General features: G+C 36.1%; 1 protein-coding gene across 3 annotated transcripts in view; it reads right to left on the minus strand.

Moving 5' to 3' along the window:
* Window positions 1–1,316: 1,316 nt before the first annotated feature.
* DPP10 (dipeptidyl peptidase like 10) overlaps window positions 1,317–27,416 on the minus strand; it is a 737,074-nt gene continuing 710,974 nt past the window's right edge. For all 3 annotated transcript variants that reach the window (XM_060178018.1, XM_060178015.1, XM_060178016.1), the window contains 7 exons: window positions 19,726–19,920; window positions 19,253–19,307; window positions 15,417–15,516; window positions 14,198–14,256; window positions 13,787–13,859; window positions 5,443–5,516; window positions 1,317–3,297 (listed from right to left, as the gene is read on the minus strand). In XM_060178018.1, the coding sequence (XP_060034001.1) occupies window positions 3,163–3,297; window positions 5,443–5,516; window positions 13,787–13,859; window positions 14,198–14,256; window positions 15,417–15,516; window positions 19,253–19,307; window positions 19,726–19,920 (691 nt within the window). In that variant the 3' untranslated portion in view covers window positions 1,317–3,162. The remainder of the gene's footprint in view (window positions 3,298–5,442; window positions 5,517–13,786; window positions 13,860–14,197; window positions 14,257–15,416; window positions 15,517–19,252; window positions 19,308–19,725; window positions 19,921–27,416) is intronic.

Consider the following 27,416-nt stretch of genomic DNA (forward strand, 5'->3'; position numbering starts at 1 on the left):
TTCAAGCCCCTGCTCCCCTCTTACAGGGGGTGTCAGGGCCCTTTACAAGTAATGGAGCTAGTCTGCAGGTGTCTTTCTGTCTATTTCCCCTTCCTTTCTCAATTTCTCTCTGTCTATCTATTAAGAAAATTAACTAATTAATTTTAAAATGGAGAAAATGGCCACTAAAAGCAGTGGATATGTAGTGCTGGCACACAGCCCCAGCAATAAAAAAATTAAAGTGCATTTTTTCTTTAATTTTTTCAGAAAACTGAAACATTAGGGTCACTTTAGTCTAAGAGAAAAGAGAGAGAGAGAAAGAGAGAGAGATCATAGTACTGAAACTTTCTTCAATGTAGTGGGGCTGTGCTCAACCCTGGGTTATGCACATGACATACTAGCATCTAAGTGAGCTATTTTGCCAGCCCAGTGAAAGAGATTAAAGAAAAAAAAAAAAAGAAAGAAAGAAAGAAAGAAAGAAAGAAAGAAAGAAAAAAAAAAGCCCTTTCTTTTCACAATAGTTTCAATGATTATAATGCTTACCTTGGAGGCTGACTTACTCTTCCTTGTTTTAATATATACTTTTAGTTTATTTTAATTTTAAAAATACTTAAAAAATTTGAAACTGGAGTTCCAGGGAACTGTAAGAAAGCTGATGCACATATATAATAGTGTGATTATTATGCTTTCAATAACCCTTGAGGTTTGAGAGCAGTCCTTTTTCCTATATCTCCATTTCAAATTTCACTATGTGCAATACTGTATTAAGTAATACTCTAAGCGACTGACCAGGATATGGCTCACCTGGTCCAGGAGAAGCACTGCTAAGCCCAAGTTAATGGTTCAAGACCCTGCACAGCATGGGGGCACACGACACTACAGGGAGCTGGAAACCAAGGAAAAATATATAAAGGGGAAAAACATCCAGTTACATCATTCCTTTAATAATTGGTGTATATAAATTGGTGACATTTATCTAAAATTGTCCAATTATTAAAGCTCAAAGAATCAGGAGATAAAAACATTTCCATCTTCTTAGTAAGCATTAATTTCCATTTGAAAAATCTATTTAGCTTTTAAGATGACAATGGGTTCCAGACAAATATCTTTCACATTAGAAACTGTATTAAATTAATTGAAAAATAGATCACCATTGATAATGATAATAAAAATAAAACAAGAGAAACATTGAACAGCAAAAAGTAAATACTTTCTAAATGTTACTTAAAAACACTCAATAAAACCACATCTTTCAGACAATGTAATTATTTTCATCATAAAAATCTCTAGTGGTTGAAGTTAAAATATTGATTTAGAAACTTCAGTTGAACTTCAAATCAGCCTAAAAAGAAATTTCCATTTTAATAAAATATGCAAACTTTCAAACATTACAACTTATTTAACTGTGTTTTCTATCCTTATAAAAGAAAGACCTGGATTTACTCTTTCAGAAAACATTTCCCATTTTAAACTTAATCCAATGGAGTAGTGAACATAGGATTCAAAACAAAAATGGAATATCCAAAAAATAATACGTAAGTTTCAAAGATTCCAAGATTTTTGATTGTTTGAGAAAAAAGAGTTAGTAAAATACTTCATGACACTTTAAAGTTTCTTCCTTGTGTCTTAAAGTCTTAATCCAGTCTGTCCCAAGGAATTAAAAACAAAAATTAAAAAAAAAAAAACAACAAATAACAAAAGAAAGTACTAAGCTAGATTTGTCTGAATTTCTAAGCTTGATTACAGACCTTTAGACATATTTTTAGAATATCCTTTAAGTAAAATGTGAAGATACTCTTTGATTTAATTGCCAAAGTTAATATTCTTATGACTTATATTTAACTTTATACAGTCAAGTTTATTTTACAATCTCAGTTACTACTGCAGGTCAACACAGAACAGGAATTAATAAATTTTGTGCCTACCAGTCAAATTAAATAGCAAACACTGCTGTTTGTGGACTTGTTGGCCAATGAATAAAAAATATTTCATTTCTAATTCTCACCAGAAGGATTTAAATTAAACAGTAACAGATGAATTAAGCAGGCACAGAATACTAAGAACCAGCAAATGAAACAATCCAGTACTTTGTTTTTACAATGAAAGTAAGAATTGATTCTGCATTAAGAGATAGAAGTAAAAAGACCAAGTGTTTTTTAAGAAATGCCTTCTCCACCAAAAGAGTAAAATAGCACTCAGTGGCATTGCATTGTTAACAAAATTTCTTTATCAGAAACTATAATTTAATATTTATCTAATTTACAGGTGACAAGGTGTCATATTCAAAAAATTAAATTGCAACCAGAAAACTATTAACCACTAAAAACAATACTAAACACAACCCAAATATTTATAGGAAAGCAATAGCTTGCATTTGAATTGGAAAAAAGAATGATTCATCATATTTGGCTCATTGAACAAAGCATCCATTATAGCCTACAAAAGAGCATCTCTTCTGATTCATCAAAAATGTCTCCTTTGTAGCAATGAATAACATGTAAAGATAGATGCGTTCACTGTGTATGAGTAGGTGTGTATACATACAGAAGAGGACATACACTCGTGTGTTGTTTTTAACATACTGTATCAACTGGCTGACCTTTGGAAGGTGCTGAGGTCCATATGTCTACATAACTTTTGACCCATTTCATAATGTATTTTTATAAACAGAAAATATATAGATACTCTATCTTTTATTAACTGAATGTTTTCTTAAGCATAGTGATAAACAGTGAAGGAATTGCACTTATTGTAAAGGTACAGTCAACTGTTAAACTGCAGCTCAGCCATTGAAGATCAGGGACTGTAGTCTGATAATCTGTGCACTATATGCAAAAGTGATGGTGGTCGCTGAAATTAAAATGAAAGCAACTTGTTACAGAATAAATTGGGGGATAACAGAAGAAAACATGCACTATTCCTACTTGAATGCAAAATGAATTTTCTTTCAGGAAACTAACCCTTTGACCTTCCTTACACAAAGAAACAGGTTCTGCACCCTTCGCAACATGGTAGACTTGGACGTCCAGAGTCAAATTCTAGGTCATAGTCTCTGAGTGTGCAGTTCCAGCATCATCTCCTTAAGCTGCCCTTGAAATTCTAGAGCATCTACAATGTTACAGTCACTTGGTTAGGTTTCGTTGAGCCTCAATATCCCCTTCAGTTCTATATAAATAGGGTCCATTATTCATCTTCTTCTGGCTCCTGTGGTAACAGGGATATCTCTTCCTTTAAACAATTGCCGAAGAACCTAAGGATTGTGTTGTAAAGATGGTATTTGCTTTTCTCAGATATATTATGATCTTCATCTGGGTAGATCTAAAATATTGAGGGAAAAATTAAAGTTACCAAAGTGGCTCTGTCCCTCAGTATTTATTCATTTAGCCCTAACATCAGGGAAGCATCAGAAAGTAATATCAAGCCAGGACGAGGAGCATGATTCTTATTGCAACAGACTTTCATGTCTGAGGCATCAGTTATAAAATCCAGTCCCCAACACTGCCATGAGCCAGAGCTCAGCAGTGCTGTGCTGGAAAACGACAACAAAACACACACAGACATATGTATCTCACACAATGCAAATTTCACTTCTTCCTGATAAACTTTTTCTTTTAAATTATGATCTACTATAATGATATCCATAATAATACTCAAAATTAGAGACAGATTGAAATTTTTCTATATATTTAAGTTAGGACTTATTAACCAAAAAGTTTCTTCTTTCTCTCTCTCTCTCTTTCTCCCTTTCTTTCTTTCTTTCGTTCTTTCTTTCTTTCTTTCTTTCTTTCTTTCTTTCTTTCTTTCTTTCTTTCTTTCTTTCTACCAACAGGGTTATCACTGGAACTTGGTGCCTGCACTACGAATCCACTGCTCCTGGAGGTCATTTTCTCCATTTTGTTGTTGTTGTTATTGTTATTATTGTTGTCATTATTGATGTTGTTGGATAGGACACAGAGAAATTGAGAGAGGAAGGGAAGACAGGGGGTGGGGAGAGAAAAAGACAGACCCCTGCAGACCTGCTTCACCACCTGTGAAGTGACCTTCCTTCAGGAGGGGAGCTGGTGGTCTGAACCTGGATCTTTATGCCCATCCTTGAACTTTGTGCCATGTGCTTAACACACTGTGCTAACATCAGGCCCCCCAAAAGTTTTTTGTGAACATATGTACCACAGGAGCATACTCTTCCCCTTATCTTTACTCTTCCTGACCAGTCCTTTACCCTGTGTTTTCTGAAAGCATTTATTTCACTAACTTACAATAGCAAACTTTTCCTCTGTTCCTTTGAAATATATGTGCATCATCTTCCAGTCTCTGGAAGAAGAGACAGCCTAGAACATGTCTTTCTCATGATCGTAAGGACCATATCTTTGCAGTGTGAACACTGGAAAAACTCCTTATCTTTGTGGGAAGATAGGAATCTTCATCTCAGCTGTAAAACCACATTTTAAATAAAATTCTAGATTACATTTTTTTTTCCTAGAGTCAGTTGTCAAACTTGATATATATATATATTTTTTTTTCCTACACTGCAGGCTTAGAAAAAATTATTTGATTCAACAAAGACTGTAGTTTCTTTTCCCTGTTACAGCCATTTTGATCACTTTGTAGTCTTTTTTTTTCCTTATCTGATGTACTTTTTATATTGACAATGTTATTCCAATACAAATGACACTACTGATATTTCCAAAGTACAAATATCAAGACATTAATTTCTAAATGTTTTAAAAGTGTCTTTTCCACTTTGAGAAAAGACACAGATAATTGATCACGCCGTGTAATGTAATAATTGACATGCCACCTGTTTATCTCTCCATTTGCTTTATCTTGCAGAGACAGAAATAGCAAGGAAGAGAGTGGAGGAGAGAGAAGAAGAGGTACTTGCACACTGCTCTGCTACTTGTGCAGCTTCCCCCTCTACAGATAGGGGCTTGACGAAGGGTCCCAGAGGAAGGTAACCAGCACCCTGCCCTATCTCCACATTCTCATCTCCCATCATCCTAACAGGGTGCTCTAGATGTCCTAAATTATTTGGGGCTATTTCAAATACTAGCACATTTAAATTATTTAAAATAATTTTCCCTTCTATTAGTTTGCATCTGAGATGAATGTTCCTTGGTTGTACTAAGAGTGTCTTATTGACCTACGTATTAACCGAATAGAGTTTACTGTAAAATTAAATCCTTGACACATATTTATTAAATGGATATAAATGACATTTTTCCACTCTTCTCATGTCTCCTTCAAAATATTTTCCCAATTTTTATGATGAGTGATAGAATATAAGGAAAAGACAAAATACCAAGACCTGAACATCAGAATGATTAGAAATAGAAACATGCTTTCTCTAGCTAAAACAGAGCAAAAGTAGTGTGGTGATGGAACAGCACACAAATATGTCCAATGTATTACAACTGAAAATCAAGATAGAAAAACACATGCTTGGGGGTGGGGGGAGTGGCTTACCTGCATAGTATAATTCACTCCAGATTTTATTAGATGTTTGATTAATTCTGCTGAATGCTGGAAGTGAACTTTTGCTGTAAGAAATTAATTTATGATATATGAAGGAAACTCATTTATTAGGATCAGAATTTTAGCATTATTTTTTAAATGGAATCACATATGTGGTATTATATACAATGTAAATTTAAATACTGATACCTGGCATTAACTAGGAAACAAGTATATACAATAGTAACTAAACTTTGAGTTCCACATTGTAAAGGAATAAACTGAGGGACCCGGTGATGGTGCACACAGTTGAGTGTACACATTACCATGCACAGGACTTGGGTTCAAGCCCCTGCTCCCCACATGCAGGGGGCGCTTCACTTGTAGGGAAGCAGATCTGCAAGTGTCTCTTTTTCTCTCTCTCTCTCCCTCTCTCTCTCTCTCTCTCCCTCTATCTCTCTCTCTCTCTCTATATATATATATATATATAGACATATATATATAGAGAGACATATATATAGACATATATATAGACATATATATATATATATATAAATATATATAGACATATATATATATATATGTCCCTGGCCCGCTCAATTTCTCTCTATCCTATCCAACAACACACAAAAGCTGGGAGGAGAGGTTACCCGGATCACTAGATTCCCAGTGCATGAACCAGTGATAACCATGGAGAAAATAAAGAAAGGAAGGAAGGGAGGGAGGGAGGGAGGGAGGGAGGAAAGGAGGGAGGAAGGAAGGAAGGAAAAGAAAAAAACTGAAAAATCAATACTACTAAGAGCTGCTTACTGATTGTACTCAATGATATTTTCTCTATTGTCTATTACTCATCTCCCCTAGCCGTTTAGATTTTAATATAGCAAATGTCTGTGGGAATAGGAGTATACATTCAATGTGTTACTGAAGGACACTAGACTCAGATAATAACTATCTTTTACTCTTAATTATGAGAGAATACTCTCTGTTGAGAAAATAAGAGAATACATCCCATTACTGGGGTTAACTGTTGAATTTGGATCATATTGGCCTACACTGCTTCCTTTTAGTTTTCTTCTGCCTTACCTATTCACAAAGCTCTGAAGGAAGCAACACAGTAAACTGAATTTTGGCAGTGACACTATTAAAAAAGACTTGGACAAATAACCGAAGTCTTTGTGAAGGATGCAGACTGCAGTGACTCCATGACAGGCTTGAAAAACTGTAGAAATGAGATAGGCCTGAGTTTCGAGAAAAAAACAGGTCCTGGAATTCAGGACGGTTACTGCAGATTGAACCCATGGCCCTGAGTCAACAGGAACAAAGGTAAGCTGAGCATTAAGAAAGGCATCTCCGGAGAGATAGAGACCATTAAGCATTTCCAAGGCATCTCCCGAGAGATAGAGACCGTTAAATAATATTTCCCCACATTTCCCCCAGATGTGTAAAGAAGATAACCACAAGGCTAAGCTTGTCATGTATGCTATGTAACCCATACCCTATATATCTCCTTGTGTGCTGGGGTTCGAGGTCGAACACCAGGGAGCTACTGTGTCAGTGCATCGGTTTTTCGGCCCTAGCCCAGCTAGAAATAAAGACTCTTTGTTTTTACATCACTCTTGTCTCTTGGTATTTTCCTTGGATTCCCGAACCTAACATCTGTATAACACTTTGATCAGAAGCTGTCTAGGCTATTCATTCATATACTATGTGCCACATCACTGCCCTCTAAATACATTTTTAAGTTAAGATGTTTAAGCTATCTTTGCAAACCTAGTTAGGTTGATCAATAACTTAAGCTTCTTTATTGTTCAAATTATACACTAGTAGTTAATATTACTAAATAGCAGACAATAAGGTTACACTGATTTGAAAAAAAGCCCTATGAAACTCTATGCTCATTGCAGGTCCACTTATAATAGCCAGGATATGGATAACTTTTCCACTGATGGATAAGTTAACAAGGAGAATACAATATATAGATGTACATATGTTATATGTATATGAAATTCTAGGAGCCAAGTGGTGACACACCTGGTTGCACACACATGTTCTAATGCACAAGGACCCAGGTTCAAGCTTTCAGTCCCCACCTGCAGAGGGAAAGCTTTGCAAGTGGTAACGCAGAACTGCAGGTGTCTCTCTGCCTCTCTCTCTCTCTAGCTCCCCTTTCCCTCTGATTTCTGGCTGTCTCTAGCCAATAAATAAATAAATATTGAAATTCTACTGTTATATAAAAAAAATAATGAGGACCAGATATATAGACCACCAGTACAGCAAGTGTGTGTCTATGCAAGCAGCTCAGGTTCAAGACCTGGAACCACATTTCCTAGTGCTTTGGTCTATCTCTCTGTCTGTCTATCCACCATCTACAATCTGTCCATCATCTATCTATCTACTGAAAAAGTGTTCTGGGAGCAGTGTAACTTTGCACATGGAGTATTGAAACTCCATATATAAGGTCAAACTCTGCAAAACTAAAAACATAAACATTAAAAAATGAAATCTTGTCAGTATGAATGGACCTTAAAATTATATAAGTGAAAAAACTCTGACAAAAAAAGAACCATTTGATTTCATTAATATGTGGAAGATAAAGAAATGTAGGGAAAAAAAAAATAAAATTAAGACTCTGACTTTGACAAAGAACAGTGATTACCCAAGAGGAAGAGCATGCACAGGGCTTAAAGGGGTCAAGGGTATGGTGATGGAGACTAAACTCTTTGTGGCTATCATAGTGTTCTGATAGCATGCACAGATGCCAAAGTCCAAATCTGTACTCCTCAAATTTATGCAATGTTATACATGAATCTTACCACATTTGAAAAAAGTAAATAATTGTAACCACTGAAACTATTCAAAAAATCCAAGATTCCACAAAGATGGCATAGTGGGAAAGAAGGCTAAAATTAAAATAGCTATAGACTATCCAAAGTGTTCTGAAGACTTTTAGAGGGGATGTGGGAAGGAATTAAAGGAAATCAAAGATCCATGTATTGTGGTAAGCTGGGTGGTAGGTATAGTGTGCAGACAATTATTGCAGGAAGATAAGAAATTTACATGTATGATAAATATCTTGTAAATTGTTGTTTCCCCCATAAAGTCAATTTAAAAATTAAAGATCTTTAAATGACCATTTACATCTTTTGAAAATTCACAGGTTTCCTATTAAGTAAAGTAGTTTTTGTATTCTTTATTGGAATAATGCTATAATATCTTTAGTAATTTAACAAATATCTTGTAAATTTCAATGACTCGGAATACTTATACACATGGGCAGATAATGACTGAGATGAAACCATTTCTTTTTTAAACCTTTTTTTTTTTAAAAAAATTATCTTTATTTATTGAATAGAGATAGCCAGAAATTGAGAGGAATGGGGGAGATAGGGAGGAAGACAAAGAGACACCTGTAACCCTGCTTCATCACTTGTAAAGCTTCCCTCATGCAGATGGGGATGAGGGGCTTGAACCTGGGTCCTTGCACATTATAACATATGTGCTCAATCAGTTTGCCACCATCCAGCCCCTATAAATAAGACTTTCCAATTGGATTTTTTTCTGTTTAACATGTAGTGCAAAGCTTGTTTCCACCTGCCATTTTTCCCCATTTCCAAAAGTAAATGGCAGCACTAAAGACTTCACTGCTGCATGAACTGATTTACTGGTAGTTTTAAAGGTGACGTTAATATGGTAGCATTATAGGTCACCTAGGAATATCAAAGGAGACAACCTAGGACCACAACAAGACAGGACTAGAACTACTTTGGGAACCTACCAAATCAACATAGCATCCAGAGACCACAACTCTGCCCAGACCTCCAGCTCTACCCAGTTGAGAAACTTCTCTACAGAGTAAGGAATATCAAAGATCACCTGAGATTGCAACAAGACAAGACTGGGACTACTTTGGGAACCCACCAAGTCACTGGTGAGTGAAAACATGTGTGGTTCATAGATAGATAGGAGCCTAAGGAAAGACTCCTGGGGCTAAAACCCATAACTACTCCTGAGTGGCTGGTAACAGTCTGGCAGTTGGCCAGTGGAGGAGGCACCTCCAGTCTGTTTTACCAACAAAAAGACTGCTGTTGTATTGTTAAATGGGAAACTGGGGAATGTTATGCATGTACAAACTATTGTATTTACTGTTGAATGTAAAACATTAATTCCCCAATAAAGAAATAAATTAAAACCTAAAAAAAAAAAAAAAGACTGGTGAAGGGAGGAGAGGACTCCCCTAAGACTCAGGAAATGCAACTGTGAGTCTCCATTTGCAACTGCCCTCAGAGGCTGGAGCAGCAGGGGGAAAGGCCCTGTGCTGACAACAGGGGACAGAGAAAAGACCAGGAAACTCAGAAGAAGATCTACACCTCAGTTGCCTAGAGGTGGGGCTGTATAGTGGGAGCCTATCCACATTGTTCTCCTGATGAGAACATGGTGAATAATTGCCTCAGAACCCACAGACTATAAACAGAACTTGTTTAGAAACTCACAGGGCCCAGCAGTGCTGCTAGGCTTGGCAGAACAGCTGAACTGAGCCTGGAGCTTTGGATCCTTGGGGTGTGAGAGTCTCTTTGCATAACCATTGTGCTTGCTATCTCTCCCCCACCTAGCTTTATCTCTTGGTCAGTAATGAGTGATTAAACTTAAAGAAACCTACTTATGGGTAAAAAGCCCTCAGGCAACCATAACCTACAAGGAAGAAAAAGAACAAAAGAGGCTTTAATAGCCAGTGTGCTTTAACTCAAGGATTGAGATAGCATTGAAACAACTGTTAATTTCCACAACTGTGAACTCTTTAAGTACCTCACTTAGTTAGACACAGTGCTATTGAGAACTTTTCAGTTTTTGTTTTAATGCTGGTTAGATATTTGGCAGATAAATAATCAGAATAGTGTATAAGTGCTTTTTGCTCATTTTAAGGCTGCATAGGGGCATTAGAGATGATAGAGACAGTGTAATTCTTTTATAAACATGTCTAGGGTACATATTAACAATATTACCAGTCACTGGTAGCATTAACCTTCATCACCTAGTTCGCATGGTGATTGTCAAGTTAACCCACTATAAATTTACTCTTTTTTTTTTCCCAGATAGTTGGACTTTCAAGAAAATAACTAACCCTTATCTTTTGGAGGGTGGGGGAAATATCTACTTAAATTATTTGTAATTCTACATAAGGGTGATGTATCTTCTCTTCCACTGTTTACTGAAATATATATACCCATATTGATCTGGGTTCTAATCTAACCATGATCTTACATATTTGAGACTTAGTTCCAGCTTGTATAATCTTTTCTGTAAAATCTGGAAAACTCTCAGAAGGCTAGACATGGACCTTCTATATGATCCAGTAATTCCTCTCCTGGGGTTATACCACAAGGACTCCATAACACCCAACCAAAAAGAGGTGTGTACTCCTATGTTCATAGCAGCACAATTCATAATAGCTAAAACCTGGAAGCAACCCAGGTGCCCAACAACAGATGAGTGGCTGAGAAAGCTGTGGTATATATACACAATGGAATACTATACAGCTATCAAGACCAATGAGCCCACCTTCTCTGACCCATCTTGGACAGAGCTAGAAGGAATTATGTTAAGTGAACTAAGTCAGAAAGATAAAGATGAGTATGGGATGATCCCACTCATCAACAGAAGCTGACTTAGAAGATCTGAAAGGGAAACTAAAAGCAGGACCTGATCAAATTGTAAGTAGGGCACCAAAGTAAAAACCCAGTGGTGAGGGGTAGACATGTAGCTTCCTGGGCCAGTGGGGGGTGGGAGTGGGCAGGAGGGATGGGTCACAGTCCTTTGGTGGTGGGAATGGTGTTTATGTACACTCCTAGCAAAATGTAGACATATAAATCAGTAGTTAATTAATATGAGAGAGGGAAATCAGTTGTATGTCTCAAAGTTTTTCAAAAGACAAACTGAATGTTTTTAATATATAGGCTATGTATTTGATATGTGGACTCTCTCAAAAGCCTAGACCAAGTAGATTAGAAGCATCCAATAGCACAGCTATATACAAGATATACTTAGCACAGCTATATACTGTACAGCAAACCATAACAAAGGGACTTTTCAAAGTTAACCCAATTAACAAATAATGTGATGATAATATTAACTATCGATTGTCTTTTTGAACCCTAAGACAGCAGGAACCTCACATCTTCACTATAGAGCCCCTACTTCCCCCAGTCCTGGAACCCTTGGATAGGGCCCACTTTCCCGTATGCCTCTCCCAATCCAAACCAAATAATATTGCATCCGCCGATCACAACCTAACCAAAGCAACGATTGCCACCTCAACATGCTTCACCTCAGACTGTATCCAGATACTTCACGTGTGGAATGACAACCCTTCAACTTCATTACTCGGGTGAGACCTTTCCTTTTATAGTACACTCTAATTTCATCTCAGGTAGTTCACTTTCTAACAAAGTCCCATAATCTAGATATACACCAGTTTCTGTGAGAGAGAGCTTATGTGCACATGTATCCATAAACTACTGCAAAATATATACCTGAAAGCAGAAGTACACTAGAGTTTGCAGTGAGTACCTCCCTAACACTTCCTCTCCACTATTCCAAGCTTTGGGTCCATGATTGCTCAACAGTTTGTTTGGCTTTGTATGTTAACTCTCTTTTCAATCACCAGGTTCCAGATGCCACCAGGATGCTGGCTAGGCTTCCCTGGATTGAAGACCCCACCAATGTGTCCTGGAGCTCAGCTTCCCCAGAGACACACCTTACTAGGGAAAGAGAGAGGCAGACTGGGAGTATGGACCGACCAGTCAATGCCCATGTTCAGCGGGGAAGCAATTACAGAAGCCTGATCTTCTACCTTCTGCAACCCTCAACGACCCTGGGTCCATGCTCCCAGAGGGCTAGAGAATGGGAAAGCTACCATGGGAGGGGGTGGGTTATGGGGATTGGGTGGTGGGAATTGTGTGGAGTTGTGCCCCTCCTACCTTATGTTTTTGTTCATTAATCCTTTCTTAAATAAAAAATTTTTAAAAAAATAGTTTTAGTGATATTCTTTTTAAACTATGGTAAAAAATACTGAGAAGTTAGGGTGAACCAACAAAAACAAGTTCAAGATTTAGGAAATGTGGATTCAAGCCTTTGACTCTCTTTGCTCACTTTCCTGATAGCCTTGGATAAATCAGTTTTCTCCTTGAAATTTATTTTTTTCATTTGTGTATAAGGCCATAAATACTCAGACTTCTGTTGTAAAATATCATACAGAATAATAAAATATGAATTCTTTGAGGCCTAGATGCTCCAAGTGACTGTAAAATGATAGTACTTATTACTATGAATATCATCACATCAATCTCCATTGTTTAAAATAGTGAAAAATAAGAGGTAATATAAAAGTATATTTTAAACAGTTTTTATTTTAACTGCATTCCAGTGTGTGACCTCATTAAAATTTCAATTCAGTGCCTTCTCTTCCAGGTAGCCTGCTATTCTTCAGATTAGTTTCCATTCAATGGAAAACACCATCATAGTAATCATGAATTATATGTACTTATTTAGGTTTAAATTAATTGAAATAGAATTAAAAATCCAGTTCCTCAGTTATTCTAGAAACATTTTAAGTCTTCATGTCCTGTATGTGGCACAGATATAGAAAATTTCCTTTTTCAAATATATATATAATTTATTCATGAGAGAGGAGGAAGAGAAAGAACCAGACATCACTCTGGTATATATGTTGCCTGTGCTGCCAGGGATTGAACTTATGACCTTTTGATTGAGAGTCCAAAGCTTTATCTATTGTGCTACCTTTCAGACCACAGATATAGAAAATTTCTGTTGGGGGGCCAGGTGATGGCTCACTCAGCTAAATGTTCTTATCACTTGTGCAAGGGTCAGGTTTGAGCTCCTGATACCCACTTGCAGGGAAGATGTTTCATGAGCAGTGAGCCAGGTCTGCATGTCTCTCTCCCCCCTCACTTCTCAATTTCTCTCTGTCTTGTCAAATAAAAATAAAGTAGAAAACAAAAAAGAAAGAAAATTTCTATCATACAAAAAAGTTTTATTGAACAGAGCTGCCATTGAAGCCTATCCCTATCTCTCTTCTTGGCCCCAATTTCCTTCTTTCTACTTCTTAATATACCCTTTTCATGTTCTTTTGCTGCTCTCCACTGATATCTTCTCTATAATACAAAATTCTGGATAATCTTTATAGGGTTGGAAAAGTCATGGCATGTCATTTTTTTTCTATTCAAAGCTGCATCATGACTTTTCCATAAGTCTAATATATCATCCATGAACAAGTCCTCAGAAGTACCTCTTCGTACAAAGCCAGTCTTCATAGTTCTGTAATGGCAAATATAATACTTACTATCTGCAGTGCCATGAATGATTAATATGTTTTCTTCTTTTAAGCCATGGATGTTATGTAGCACACTGGATGCCTACATAGAAAACAGAAATGCCCATGTTCAATGGGGAAGCAATTACAGAAGCCAGGCCTTCAACCTTCTGCATCCCACAATGACTTAGGTCCATACTCCCAGAGGGTTAAAGAACAGGAAAGCTATCAGGGGAGTGGATAATATATGGAGTTCTGATGGTGGGAATTATGCGAAGTTTTACCCCACTTATCTTATGGTTTTGTCAATGGTTCCTTTTTATAAATAAAAAAAAAGAAAATAGAAATATCTGTCTATAGAAATTTACCTATAGTTACTTTTTTGAATAAAATTTAAGACCAAAAATATTCTCTCCTTTGCATCATTTGAAAACAACTTACCTGATAAGTGTTTTCTTCTTTAGATGGCATACCTAGGTATCTTTCAGAGAATGCTGAAGCTATGATTCAAGAAAACAGAAATTTTAATGATGAACCAAAAACCATTTGACGAGCTTATTTAATAAATATCTTTCTCCATTTGCTTTCCCCCCTCTTCCTTCCCATCCTTCCTTCCAACTTCTACCACCAGGGTTATTGCTGGGGCTCTATACCTATACAATGACTCCACTATCTCCAGCAGCTGTTTTTTTTTTCTTCTTCTTCTTCTTTCTTTTTTCTAACAGAAATAAGGAGAGAGACAGAAGGCTAGAAGTGAATCTACCCTATGACCCTGCAATTCCTTTCCTGGGGATATATTCTAAGGAATCCAACACACTCATCCAAAAAGATTTGTGTATACTTATGTTCATAGCAACACAATTTGTAATAGCCAAAACTTGGAAGCAACCCACATGTCCAACAACAAATGAGTTGCTGTGGTATATAGACACAGTGAAACACACTCAGCTATTAAAAATGGTGAATTCACCTTCTTCACCTCATTTTGGATGGGGCTTAAACAAATCATGTTAAGTGAGAGTCAGAAAGAGAAAGAAGAATATGGTATGATCTCACTCAAAGACAGAAATTGAAAAATAAGAATAGAAGGGAAAACACTAAGCAGAACTTGAACTAGAGTTGGTGTTGTTGTATTGCACCAAAGTAAAACACTCTGGAGTGGTGGGGGGAGAGAGTTCAGGTCTTGGAACATGATGACTGAGGAGGACCTAGTCAGGGTTAAATTACTATGTAGAAAACTGAGAAATGTTTCACATGTACAAACTATCGTATTTTACTGTCAACTGTGAACTATTAATCACCTAATAAAGAAATAATAATAATAAAAATAGGGGGAGAGAAGGATGAGAGAGAAAGACAGAAAGAGAGATACATGCAGCACTGCTCTACCACTATTTAAGCTTCTCTTCAAAAGGGGGGGTCAGAAATGGGGACTTGAGCCTAGATGTCACACATGGTAACGTGTGCTCTACCAAGTGAATACACGACATCCCAACCCCTTTATCATTTAATTTCTATGTTTCACATAGTATTTTCATGATCCCATAAAACTGAGTGGAAATATCTGTTAGAACAGATGATAAATTAGTAATTCTCCTAATGAGATTTTCTTTTTACATAAGTATGTGTTATCTTAGGTCAATCTAGCAGAAATACTCACCATACAACTTCAAGTCTGTGATAGGTGCAATCACTGATCCACATTTAAAAAACTTTTCATCTGATTTTAAGATCATTGATGCAATATAGCCACCATACCCCTAGCAAAATAGAAGTGTTACAATAATTATTCCTGAAAACATGTTTGGTCACTATTTGAATATATACATGTATATATATATCAGGGTGCCTCTTAATGATTTGATACAAAAATATTTGCACAGAAAAAAATTTAATAGAATTCTTTAAATTTTCATTTCATAAGAGGGTGTTTAAATAAAGGAAACATATACTACCAACTATGAAATGCTTGTTTGATTTTTGAATTTAAAAAAGATATTTATTTATTTTTAATTGTTATTGCATTTTATTACTAGGATAAAGAGAGATATAGGGTAAGAGAGAGGGAGAGAGAAAGTGAGATATCAGCTGCATGAAGCTACCCCTCGGCAGCAGGTGGGGACTGAGAGGCTTAAATTCGGACCCTCCTGCATGATAATTTGTGTGCCACCATCTGTTCCCCAAATACTTGTTTTTAATATCAGACTATATATCTGAAAATATTTCCAAATAATTTAAAGGGAAGTAATGTGCTTATATATACTTTTGTCAAAGTATCTATCTGTATATCTACTTATTTATATCATTGCAAATAGAGACAAATCAATTTCCTCAATTAATTGTTAGAAAAATGGGAAGAAAATGGGATATAATAAATAATGCTTCAACTTAGGTAAAATGGATTGATGATTCAAATTTAATGTTTATATATTCTCTTTTAATATTTTTCAACTAAGTCGACTGGAAATTCTTTAAAAATCAAGGTGTCCAGCTTTCCTTTGTAGCCCATACTGTGACTAGAAAAATCTTCAGAGCAGATTTTTAACAATTATAGGAATGTTAGCCTGAAGCAATGACCTACTGAGTTTTCTATTCATTTTAGAAGTTAATTTCAACTGTACTCAGAGCAATGTTCTTCATCATATATGACATCAGTATGTCTTGGAAGGTATTAAAAACATTAACATCTAGACCTTAGCTCCAGGAATTCTGATGCAATTCTATCATGAGGTAAACTTTTGAAATATTTCCAGATGATTCTAGTGTGGTTCAATGCAATGAAAGCCTGTTATTCTCATGGATTTTTGAGACAAGAGCTATAGAGTTTCATTTATGCTTATATGGGACATTTAAATGTTGATGCATGAAAGATCAAAATGCAACCAGACATTACTGAAATGGTTCAGAGAACATATATGAAGAATAGCAGAAAATATTATCTCAAAAGATACCACTTTCACATACTGATTATTTTGAGCTCTAGGCACTTGAAAAATGATAAATATATGCAGATGATTTTTTGTGACTTCCTTTATTTGTCTAAGACATATACCATGCTGGGGTTTGAGCGCACATGGTGCGAAGTACAAGGACCTGTGTAAAGATCTGGGTTCAAGCTCCTGCTCCCCACCTGTAGCTTCATAAGCAGTGGGTGAAGCAGGTCTTCAGTTATCTTTCTCTCCCCCTTCTCTCAATTTCTCTCTGTCTTATCCAATAAAAATAACAATGGAAAAAAATGGCCGCCAGGGGCTTTGGATTCGTAGCATAGCCACTAGCCCCTGTGTCTTGGAGGCAAAAAAATAAAATAAAATAAAAAAGACATATGCCTCCCAGGGGCTGGGTGGTGGCACACATATCACTAACCCAAGGACCCAGATTCAAGTCCCTACTCCCACCTACAGGAGGGCCACTTCCCCTGCAGGGGAGTGGTGGGGAGCTGGGGGCTCTAACTGGGATCCTTATGCCAAGTGCTGCACTACCTCCAGACTCCCAATAAAAATGTTTTTAATTTGCTGTAAATAGTATAACTTGTTGCACTGCCTTAATTTACATTAATCTTATTAATTTGTTTCATGTAAACACATAATTTCATCACAATTCACATAATTTTATCTTGATTTTTCCAGATATATATATACATATATATACACATAAACATAACATCAAACACTATAAATAATTTAACTTGTCCAAGCAAGCCCTATCTCCATAAGCATATGTTAAATTATAATAATTTAATAATATCCACAAAGTAAATGTGTTAAATTAATTGATCTTATTTTAATATTAATCCTCATAATATTAATCACCATTATATCAGTCCTAGTTTTGATGTTTAGAGTGTCGTAAATTATGTAACCTATTATCAGTTCACATTAATTTTTTAAATAATTATATATTTACTCTAATATTTATTTATTGGATAGAGATAAAAATTGAAAGAATGGAGAGATAGTGAGGAAGAGACAGGGAAAGAGACACCTGCAGACCAGCTTCATCGCTTGTGAAGCTTCCTCCCTTCTGGGAGAGACTGAGGGCTTGAACTCAAGGTTCTTTCACATGGTAACATGTGCACTCAACCAGGTGAGCCCCCACCTAGCCCCTGATACTTTGAAAATGTACATCAAAAAACCTTTTTTTTTTAATTTCTTACCCTTATTACTTAGCTATAGTTAACACCAAAATTATTATATGGTATATGAGGCTTAATAAAATTCTCAGGATAATTTTCCAAACCACAATATTCAATGATTGTAGTCAAGTCCTATGAATACAATTAATGGACCAACTAGTTTGTTTTTACACTGGAGGAACATTGTTCAAAATATTTTTTATTAATCTCTTCAATATTATTGGAAGTAAGAAGTAAGTATAGCAAAAGCATGATGTGGAAGATGGGGACAGATGTTTGATGGGAAAAATGGGGTGATAGTGATTTCTATTTTACTCCAAAGAAATTGGTGTTTGTTAAGTAGATTAATGCATACATCTGCTTTCTGGTATGAACAAGTAATATTTAAGCTTGAATAAAATCATTTCATGTTATTCCATGCCCTGTAACTCTGAGTACAGCAATAAATAGTAGTCAATGTTTTATGTTTCAATCTTTGCACACCAAGTGCAAGATCCCCTTCCATTACTTTTAGTTTCATTATACTACTGTCTAATCAAATAAAGTGTATGTCCAAGGTATTCAATAAATACTAGTATAAGTTCTGTACTTCTAGTGAGAAAACAATATTCGAATGCACACACACACAATTATCACAATAAAATGAAAATATCTCCCAGAAAGCACGGCAGCTATGCCTATTCATATTGAACTTCTTCTCTTCTTACTTTCCTCCCCTACTCTTACTCTCCATCCTCTACTTTGTCATTTAATCTAATAACACAGATCTTTTTTGTAGATAAGTTTTACCCATTGTTTTTGCACCTTATAATATGTATTGACATGTGAAAAATACTTTCCATTTTTTATTAATGTACACTTTTTTCTTGTCAATAAGTTTTGTGAAAAATAGATTTCGATTTTAATTCTGTTTTGGCCACTCTTTACTCTAGCAATTAGTTAGATAATCCACAAATAATTGCTGGGTTAATGGCTGACTGACTTTAAAATACTGTTATTTTAAAAGGACAATAGGGGCGGCCACGTGGTGGTGCACCTGGTTGATTGCACACACTATACAATGCTCCAGGACCCAAGTTCAAGATCCTGGTTCCCACCTGTAGGGGGAAAGCTACAGGAGTGGTGAAGCAGGGCTGCATGTGTCATTCTGTCTCTCCCCCTTCCCACTTCCCCCTCCTCTCTCAATTTCTGGCTGTCTCTATCCAATAAATAAATAAAGAAAAAAAATTAAAGGACAATAGGGGAAATCATAACCAAAGGAGAAAATTATATATATATATACAGACATACATAAAACACATATAATTACATCACAGACATACATAAAACACATGTAATTACATCACAACTTATCTACTACTTACCTTTCCAAAAATGCTTAATCTTTTGGAGTCAATATATGGCTGTTTCAGTAAAAATCTACAATGGAGAATGAAAAAAGATGATATATATATATATATATATATATATATATATATATATATATATATGTTTTTTTTTGCCAAGTACACAACTATATTTATTCTTGTTGCCTAAAATACAACTAGAACTCAAAAAATATAAATCTACTTGAGAAATGACATTGTAAAATAGTATTATTAGTCTAATGGTTTAAGTTAGCTCCAATATTAATAAATCCAAAGTGAATTATGAGTCATTTTCATGACTCTTAAAGTGAAAACTATTTGAAAAAATACAATAGATTATATGATTATTTTGGAAAAGTGTTCATTTATTAAAATACAAATGCCTTAATTCAGCATTAGCAGTATTATAAATCATATGCCAAGCTTATGTAATTATAGGAAAAACAATAGGCAAATGATTATTTACTTACTTTATGGCTGATATTTGGTCCTTTACTTCCACTGAACCTAACCTTCGATGAATCTCCTGCAAAATTTTGAGCCCCTGGAATCCACTCCCTCTGCCATCAAATCTGGCTATGATGACATTATCTGTGTCAACAAGTACTGAATCCCAGTCAATACTAAACTTGTCTGTAACCAATTGGCCTCCTGGTTCTTCATCCCTGCAAATACCCACACATATTAGTCCAAAACATAAACCACTGACAATCTCGTAAACATTTTAGTTTTTTACTCACTAGTGATTATTATGGAAAAGAACTGTGTTAGCTATTCAAATATCTGTATGGTAAACTTGAAGTTATAAAAGCCATTTTGTCTGTAACATTTGAATTGTTAAAAATACAAGTTCTCTGAAAGAAATGAAAAAAAAATGAGGTGATTTAAAAATATACAGTAGATTCATTCCACTCATTTTCAAAAGAGAAAAATGAGTGGGAGAAATGCACTTTTCCTAATGCATTCTAAAGAAGGATCATCAAGTTAGCACATAGGTCCATTTTTATTGGGTTTATTCCAAAGTATGTTTTAGAAATGTCTAACAGATGGGCAACAGGGACCAGAGGGCCTGGCAGAGAGCAGAATCAGGTATAGGTACTTAATAATAATTTAATCAGAAATACATAAATAATAAGTATTCTCTGAGTCAAATATAAATGTCATTTTAGTTATTCCTCATTTTAAAGGTAGAGTTCTCTCTGAGAAAGATTAGGCACAAAGGAAATATATATAGTTTTTTTTATATTTATTTTATTTATTTTTCCCTTTTGTTGCCCTTGTTGTTTTATTGTTGTAGTTATTATTGTTGTTGTCATTGTTGGATAGGACAGAGAGAAATGGAGAGAGGAGGGGAAGACAGAGAGGAGGAGAGAAAGATAGACACCTGCTTCACCACCTGTGAAGCGACTCCCATGCAGGTGGGGAGCCGGGGTTCCAACCAGGATCCTTATGCCAGTCCTTATGCTTTGCGCCACCTGCGCTTAACCCGCTGAGCTACAGCCCGACTCCCATATATAGTTTTTAATCACTAAAATCAATGAAAAAAAAGAAGCAGAGACAAAGTAATTCAAAAAGTTGGAATCCTGTAAAGACACTATTTTTAAGTCATGACCGTACTGTCTAGAGGAAAACGGAGATGCAATATTTTTTAAAATGCCAGATTGTGATGGTGTTCATTATTTTATTTTCTAGAATATACAAAAGGTAGAAAGGCTGACTCTCATAAAACTACAGATTATCTAGGACAACCCTTAGAATTGTTCAACTGTAAATATGTCCCTATGATTAATTATTTTTCTTTATTGGGGAATTAATGTTTTACAATCAACAGTAAATACAATAGTTTGTACATGCATAACATTTCCCAGTTTTCCATATAACAGTAAAGCCCCACTAGGTCCTCTGTCATCCTTTTTGGACCTGTATTCTCCTCACCCACCCACCCCAGAGTCTTATAATTTGGTGCAATACGCCAATTCCAGTTCAGGTTCTACTTGAGTTTTCTTTTCTGATCTTGTTTTTCAACTTCTGCCTGAGAGTGAGATAATCCTATATTAATCCTTCAGTTTCTGACTTATTTCACTTAACATGAATTTTCCAAGGTCCATACAAGATCGGCTGAAAATGATGAAGTCACCATTTTTGATAGCTGAGTAGTATTCCATTATATATACCACAACTTGCTCAGCCACTCATCTGTTGTTGGACACCTGGGTTGCTTCCAGGTTTTGGCTATTACAAATTGTGCTTCCAAGAACATATGTGTACACAGATCTTTTTGGATGGGTGTGTTGGGTTCTTTAGGATATATCCCCAGGAGAGGAATTGCAGGATCATAGGCTAGGTCCATTTAAAGCCTTCTGAGAGTTCTCCCGACTGTTCTCCACAGAGGTTGGACCAATTTACATTTAGGAGGGTTTTACATTTAGCAGTTTAGGAGGGTTCCTTTGACCCCACAACCTCTCCAGCATTTGCTGCTGTTACCTTTTCTGATGTATGATATTCTCACAGGAGTCAAGTGATATATCATTGTCTTTATTTGCATTTCTCTGACAATCAGAGATGTGGAGCATTTTTTCATGTGTTTCTCAGACTTTTGGATCTCTTCTGTGGTGAATATTCTGTCCATGTCCATCCCGCATTTTTGGATTGGGTTATTTGTTTTCTTGTTGTTGATATTTGCAAGTTCTTTATATATTCTGATTATTTGCTTCTTATCTGATGTATGGCATGTAAAGATCTTCTCCCATTCTGTGAGGGGTCTCTTGGTTTGGGTAGTAGTTTCTTTAGCTGTGAAGAGGCTGTTTAATTGATGTAGTCCCATAGGTTTATGCTTGCCTTAGGCTTCTTTGTAATTGGATTCATTTCATTGAATATGTCTTTGAAATTTATGCAGAAAAGAGTCCTGCCAATATTTTCCTCTAAATATCTGATAGTTTGTGGTCTAACATCCAAGTCCTTGATCCACTTGGAATTTATTTTTGTATTTGGTGAAATACAGTGGTTCAGTTTCATTCTTCTGCATGTTTCAACCCAGTTTTTCCAACACCATCTGTTGAAAAGACTCTGCTTTCCCCATTTAATAGTCTGAGCACCTTTGTCAAAGACTAGATGTCCATAGGTGTGGGGGCTTACTTCCAGGCTCTCAATTCTATTCCACTGGTCAGTATGTCTATTCATGTTCCAGTACCAAGCAGTTTCGATGACAATGGCCCTATAATACAATTTGAGATCTGGGAGTTGATGCCTCCAGTTATGTTCTTTCTTCTCAAAACTGTTTTGGCAATTCTAGGTCTTTTCTGGTTCCAGATAAATATTTGTAGCATTTGTTCTATTCTCCTAAAAAATGTGGTTGGGGTCTTAATGGGGATAGCATTAAATTTGTAGATGGCTCTGGGTAGTATATTCATTCTGATGATGTTAATTCTTCCAACTCATGAACATGGAATATCTTTCCACTTCTTTCTGTCTTTTTCAATTTCCTTGAGTAGTGACTCATAATTTTCAGTATACAAGTCTTTCACTTCTTTGGTTTTTTTTTACTCCTAGATATTGTTTTTTTTTTTTTTTTTTTTTCTTTTTGCTACAGTAAAAGGAATTGATTTCTGGATTTCAACTTCTAACTTAGTGTTTGCATAGAGGAATGCCACTGACTTTTGAATGTTAATTCTGTAGCCTGACACCTTGCTGAATTGCCTGATGATATCCAAAAGCTTCTTGCTGGATTCCTTAGGTTTTTCGATGTATATTATCATGTCATCTGCAAATAGGGAGAGTCTGACTTCTTCTCTTCCAATCTGTATCCCCCTAATTCCTTGATCCTGCCTGATTGCTATGGCAAGAACTTCCAACACTATGTTGAATAGTAATAGTGATAGTAGGCATCCCTGTCTAGTACCTGATTTGAGAGGAAATGCTTCCAGTTTTTCACCCTTAGTATGATATTGGCTGTAGGTTTGCTATATATAGACTCCACTATCTTCAGGAATTCTCCATCTATTCCCATTTTTTTTTCTAGTGTTTTGAACATAAAGGGATGCTGTATTTTGTCACAGGCTTTCTCTGCATCTATTAATATGACCGTGTGGTTTTTGGTCTTGCTTTTGTTGATGTGGTGGATCATGTTGATTGATTTACGTATATTAAACCAACCTTGCATGCCTGGGATAAACCCTACTTGTTCCTGATGAACAATCTTTTTAATATACTGCTGTATCCAGTTGGCTAGAATTTTGTTCAGTATTTTAGCATCTATGTTCATCAGAGATATTGGTCTGTAGTTTTCTTTTTTGGTTGTGTCCCTTTCTGCTTTTGGTATCAAAATGATGTTGACTTCACAGAAGTTGGAAGGGAGCATTCCTGTGTCTTTAATTTTCTGGAAGACTTTTAAAAGTAGAGATATTAGTTCTTTGAAGTTTTGTAGAAATCATTTATAAAACCATCTGGTTCAGGACTTTTATTTTTGGGAAGATTTTTGATAACTATTTCAATTTCATTAGCTGTGATGGGCCTGTTCATGTTATCTAGTTCCTCTTTACTTAGTTTTGGAAGTTGGTAGTTATGTAGGAAATCATCCATTTCTTCCAGGATCTCTAGCTTGGTGGCATAGAGTTGTTCATAGAAGTCTCAGATGATATGTTGAATTTATGCAGTGTCTGTTGTGATATCTCCTCTTTCATTTACTATCCAATTCATTTGGGTCTTCTCCCTTTTTTGTTTTGTGAGTCTGGTTAAAGGTTTGTCGGTTTGTTCACTCTTTCGAAGAACCAACATTTACTTTCATTGATCTTTTGTATGGTTTTCTTATTTTCAATGTTATTGATTTCAGCCCTAACTTTAGTGATTTCTGTCCTTCTGGTTGCTTTAGGATTCTTTTTTCTTCTTCTAGGTCTTTAAGATATGCAATCAGGATGTTTATTTGTGCTTTTTCTTGTTTCCTAATGTGTGCTTGTATGGCTATGAACTTCACTCTCAGTACTACCTTAGCTGTGTCCCAAATATTTTGATAGTTTGTGTCTTCATTTTCAATGAACTCTTGAAACATTTTGATTTCTTCCTGGATTTCCTCTTTCACCCAGTAGTTGTTAAGGAGTGTACTTTGAGATTCCACATTTTGGAACTTTTCCTAATCTTTTGTTGATTTTTAAGTGTTAATTTAATTCCACTGTGATCTGAGAAGATGTTTGGGATGATTTCAATGTTCCTGAATTTGCTGATGCTGTCTTTGTGGCCTAACATATGGTCTATCCTTGAGTATGGCCCATGTGGACTTGAGTAAAATGTGTATTCCAGCTTCTTGGGATGAATGACTCTGAAAATGTCCAATAGTTCTAGTTTATCTATCTCCTCATTTAGCTCCCTTATGTCTTTATTATTTTTTTTTCTGACTAGATGATTTGTCCAGTTGAGAGAGTGGGGTGTTGAAGTCCCCTACTATGATTATATTGCTATTATTATATTGCTGTAGCTCTTTCAGTACACATTTCAGCAGATCTTTGATGTATTTAGATAGCTTCTCATTGGGTGCATAGACGTTAATAATTGTTAAGTCCTCTTGATTGACTCATCCTCTGAGCATTAAGTAGTGTCCATTCCTATATATTTTTAATCGTATCTATTTTAAAGTCTATCATGTTAGATATGAGAATAGCTGTTCCTGCCCTTTTTGTGTGGGTGATTGGCCAGTATGATAGTTTTCCATCCTTTCACTTTGAGTCTATGTTTGTCTTGTTGAGTTAGGTAGGTTTCCTGTAAAAAGCATATTGTTGGTTGTGTTTTCTGATCCATCTTCCTACTCTGTGTCTTTTAATAGGTGAATTCAGGCCATTGACATTAATTGATATCAAAGACTGAAGATATTTTAACACCATGCTTGTAGAGTTCTAGAGTGTTCTGATATATGGCCTATTTATGGTGGTCTGACAGTGTATAGGAGACCTTTCAGAGCTTCTTTCAGGGCAGGCTTGGTGATAGTTGATTCCTTCAACTGTTGCTTGTCAGAGAAAGTTTTTATGCCTCCATATAGTCTGAATGACAGTCTAGCAGGATATTCTTGGTTGAAAGCCTTTCTCATTGAGTACTCAACAGGTATCTTGCCATTCTCTTCAGTCCTGTAATGTTTGTGTGGAGAAGTCTGCTGCTCATCTTATGGATTTTCCTCTGTAGGTGACTCTTTGTTTTAATCTTGCAGCCTTCAGGATCCTTTCTTTATCCTTATTCCTTTCCATTCTAAGTATAATGTATCTTGGTGTCTTTAAGTCTGGGTTAATTCTGTTTGCGGCCCTCTGGGCTTCTTGAATCTTTATGTCTTTGATGTTGTCTAGAGAAATTTTCAGCTATTATGGCCTGAAGAATGCTTTCTTCCCCTCCCTCTCTTTCTTCCTCTGGTAAGCCAATAATGTGTATATTGTTTCTTTTGAAGTCATCCCATAGGTCTCTGTTGTTGTTTTCAGTATCTGTTAATCTCTTTTTTAGATCTCTTACTTCTTTTTTAGTTGTCTCTAATTTGTCCTCGATCTTGCTAATTGTGTCTTCAGCCTCACTGATTCTATCCTCTCTCCCCTCTATTTTTTCTGGAGTTCATCTATTTTGTTACCCTGTGCTGATACTGCTTTAGCTTATTTAGCTAGTTGTGTCTTAGCTCAGCTATTTCAGCTTTCAGCTCTCTAATAACCTTGAGGTAATTAGTGTTTTCTTCCAGAGTCTCATTTGTTGTTTCTGTTTTTCTCATGACAATTCTTTCAAACTCTTTACTCACTCCTCTGATTATTTCCTTAGCTAGTGTTTGTATGTTGACCTCATTATTCTGTGCTTCCCCCTTTGGGGGGCTTTTAGCTGGACTCTTGTTCTGGTTCATTTCTCCAATATTTCTTCTTGTTGGTTTAACCATTTTACATATTATGAGTTCCCTCTCTCAGTACTTTTCAAATTATTGATCACTCTTGCCTGGACTGACTTGTGTCTAAGTAAGGTAATTAAAAGTTTCACAGTTGTGGAAGTTAACAGTTGTTTCAATAGTACTTTAATCCCTGATTTGGAGCTCAGTGGCTTAAAAGCCTCTTTTCTGCTTTTCCTTCCCTGTAGGCTATGGAAGCCTGAGGGTTTTTAAACTATAAGTAGGCTTCTTAGCTTAATCACTGACTCCTGACCAAGATATAAAGCAGGGTGTGGCAGAGATAATCCAGTGGTTATGCAAAGAGACTTTCACAACCCCACAGCTATGCCACGGAGGTATAGGTCTTCTCCTGACTTTCCTGGTTAGTTCTTTGTTCCCTGGTGTCAGCCCAGGACCTCCCTGCTGCTGCTCCAGATTCTGAGGGCAGTTGCAATGGAGACTCATAGTTGCAATTGGTGAGTCTCAGGGAGTCCTCTCCTCCCTTCAGCTATCCCCTTGTTGGTGGAACAGACTAGAGGTGGTGTGTCAACTGATTAACTGCGGGAGTGTTACCAGCCACTTAATCTCTCCCTACGCTCCTCTCTGTCCACCAGCCACACGTTTGCACTCACTGGTGATTTGGTCAGTTCCTGATGTTGTTCTAGTCCTGTCTTGTTTCGGTCCCAGGTGGTCTCCTTTGGTATTCCTAGTTGATCAGGGAGAAGAGAGGAGATAAATAGATCTACTGCTCGTAGCCCCACCTCCAGAAGTTTCTATTCCCCTATGATTAAATTGAAGAGTATCACAATATCTAACCCTATGAAAAACAAATCTTCATTTCTATTTGGGTTATATGTGAGAAATCTGTATCCTTCTAGAAAACACCAAACTGTTGCCTTTGTGTTCATGCAAATGTGTTATGTGGAAGCACCAATACACAAACTAATCTCTCATAATAAGTTTTAGGTAATCATATTTTCTTTGTATCACTTTATTATGGGTTAACAGTTTACAGTATAGTTGTTAACATATGGTAATCATATATTCTAAAGAAAGAAACCTCTAGAGCTGAACAGATGAAAGGACTGTGTGGAACCAGAGAGGTAAGTAAAAGAGAAAATAGGCAAGAATACAAAGTGTCAGACAACTGAAGTGTACTAAATGCTAGTAGGGATGGAATTGTGGCTCAGAAAACTATGTTAAAACCCATACTGCCCATATTCTCAAAATATGACCATATTTGGAAACAGTGCCTTTAGAGTGGTGATTAAAATGGAATGAGTATGT

The sequence above is a fragment of the Erinaceus europaeus genome, chromosome 18 (genome assembly GCF_950295315.1).
Source record: "Erinaceus europaeus chromosome 18, mEriEur2.1, whole genome shotgun sequence".
NCBI classification, from domain to species: Eukaryota; Metazoa; Chordata; class Mammalia; order Eulipotyphla; family Erinaceidae; genus Erinaceus; species Erinaceus europaeus.